This window comes from Poecilia latipinna, unplaced genomic scaffold (assembly GCF_001443285.1).
Source record: "Poecilia latipinna isolate Pla-1442-1.1 unplaced genomic scaffold, P_latipinna-1.0 Scaffold698, whole genome shotgun sequence".
NCBI lineage: Eukaryota > Metazoa > Chordata > Actinopteri > Cyprinodontiformes > Poeciliidae > Poecilia > Poecilia latipinna.
In genome coordinates, this window is record NW_015113314.1 from 282764 (window position 1) to 284477 (window position 1714).

General features: G+C 37.7%; 1 protein-coding gene across 1 annotated transcript in view; it reads right to left on the reverse strand.

Moving 5' to 3' along the window:
• Positions 1-709: 709 nt before the first annotated feature.
• Positions 710-1714, reverse strand: part of luzp2 (leucine zipper protein 2) — a gene marked incomplete at its 5' end in the record, with an annotated part of 92156 nt that continues 91151 nt past the window's right edge. The window contains one exon of the mRNA XM_015044966.1: positions 710-1633. Coding sequence (XP_014900452.1) covers positions 1526-1633 — 108 coding nt within the window. The remainder of the gene's footprint in view (positions 1634-1714) is intronic.

The following is a 1714-nucleotide window of genomic DNA, read 5'->3' on the forward strand; positions in this document are numbered from 1 at the left end:
GTCCATATAATCAGCTGCCCTCCTCTTTCTCCTCAGACGCTGCACAGACTTTTTTTAGAAACTCTTCTCGGATGTAATGGTAAAGCGTCTCCTTTCAGCGCTGAAAGTTAATAAAATAAGTAAAGTCTGAATGCTTTTCTTGGCTGATTTTATGCTCCGTGTGTCAATACAAATTATGATTCATCGATTGAGACTCTCGTTCTCAACAGTGTGGAAATAGCTCTATGGGTAATAAGTAGACAATATGAAGACAGAAATAAACAGATGTTAATTCTGTCATTACAAAACAAAAATGTTCTGATTCATTCACAAATTCAAAATGAACTTCTTTCATCTTGTGTTCTTAGAGTATTAATGCCTATCTATGCCTAATTAGAAGCTTGAGACCTGACTCTGAATTAGACACATCTAAAAGTTATAGGATGCTTGAGCTCAAGGCCTGGATTTGAAGACTCCTGGAACAATTCATTCTAAAATGTTTTGAAAAAAAAAATATTTCCTTGACTTTGTTAGGATCATTACTCTGTATTTCTGTTTGAAAATATCTCTGAAGGCTGCACAGTTAGACCATTATCTTTTGGGAGAAACGGTGACACCTTCTATACAAGCGCTTTAGATGCATGCAAGAAAGTATGACATGCTGTTAGTATGCAGAGTGTGCAAAACCTGAGCCAGGATTCATTTCTTGGATCACAAACAGGCTCACTCGTTTCTTTCCCACAAATCACCGTTTATTCTTCACACATTTACTGAAAATTACAGTTTATTTAAAGGACACAGGAAGGTCAGATAACACAGATACATGTAGCTAGGAGTTACTACTCAGTGCATGGCACATTCTCAGGGAGACGACCCATTGTGAGTCTTTGGCTCTTTGCCTCAGGAGTGTTAAAGGCAGAAAGAGTGCTGAATATTAAACGTTGAACAGTTGGCCAGCCAACTTGAGCCATTATATTTCAAAATGTGGAGTAAATTAACCTTGCTACAATGAGTGACAAACAATATTCTAAGTTGGGTAGTAGTAGTAATAATAATAGGCGTACTTTTTTCGTCAATTGATATACTTATCACAGGAAACAGTGTCAGACCTCACCAGTGCAAAGGGTATTTCTAGAAAGATCACACATTTAGAAAGCAGTGTCCTCACTTATAATAAAACTCAGAGAATTAAACAACAAATGAACAATCATGAAACAAGTTACCAGTGCCACTGCTACCTTTGAAAAGAATATCTAAACGCATGCCATTTTACTATGACGGTTGTCAGATGACAGTTTGAAATTTGTTGACAGTTCCAGTGTCTCAGCTTTCTCTAACAATGCTCATATGCATATGTCTTGCTGTTTGTGTGTTTGGTCATGTTTGTGTGTGTGTGTGTGTGTGTGTGTGTGTGTGCATTTTAAAAAGTAAGCGTGTAAGTCAAAATGTGTGGGCGCACGTTTTTCCTTGTAACAGTGCGCAAGTGTGTGCTCTTAGAAAGATCCTCCAGGCGATGCAGGCTGCTCTGCGATGTCATGCCGTCTGCTCAGTTGTATTCGTGGAGCTTTGTCTTTTTGCTGCTTTCGCCGTCTGCATCCTTATTGTCGTGTGACAGCTTTGTGTCAAGTTGTTCACTCTGCACCTGGTCCTTTTGCTGTTGAGTTAAAAAAAAAAAAAAAAAAAAAAAAAGTTTTTTTTAAAAAAAAAAAAAAGTATTAACTTCCCCACAAAAGAG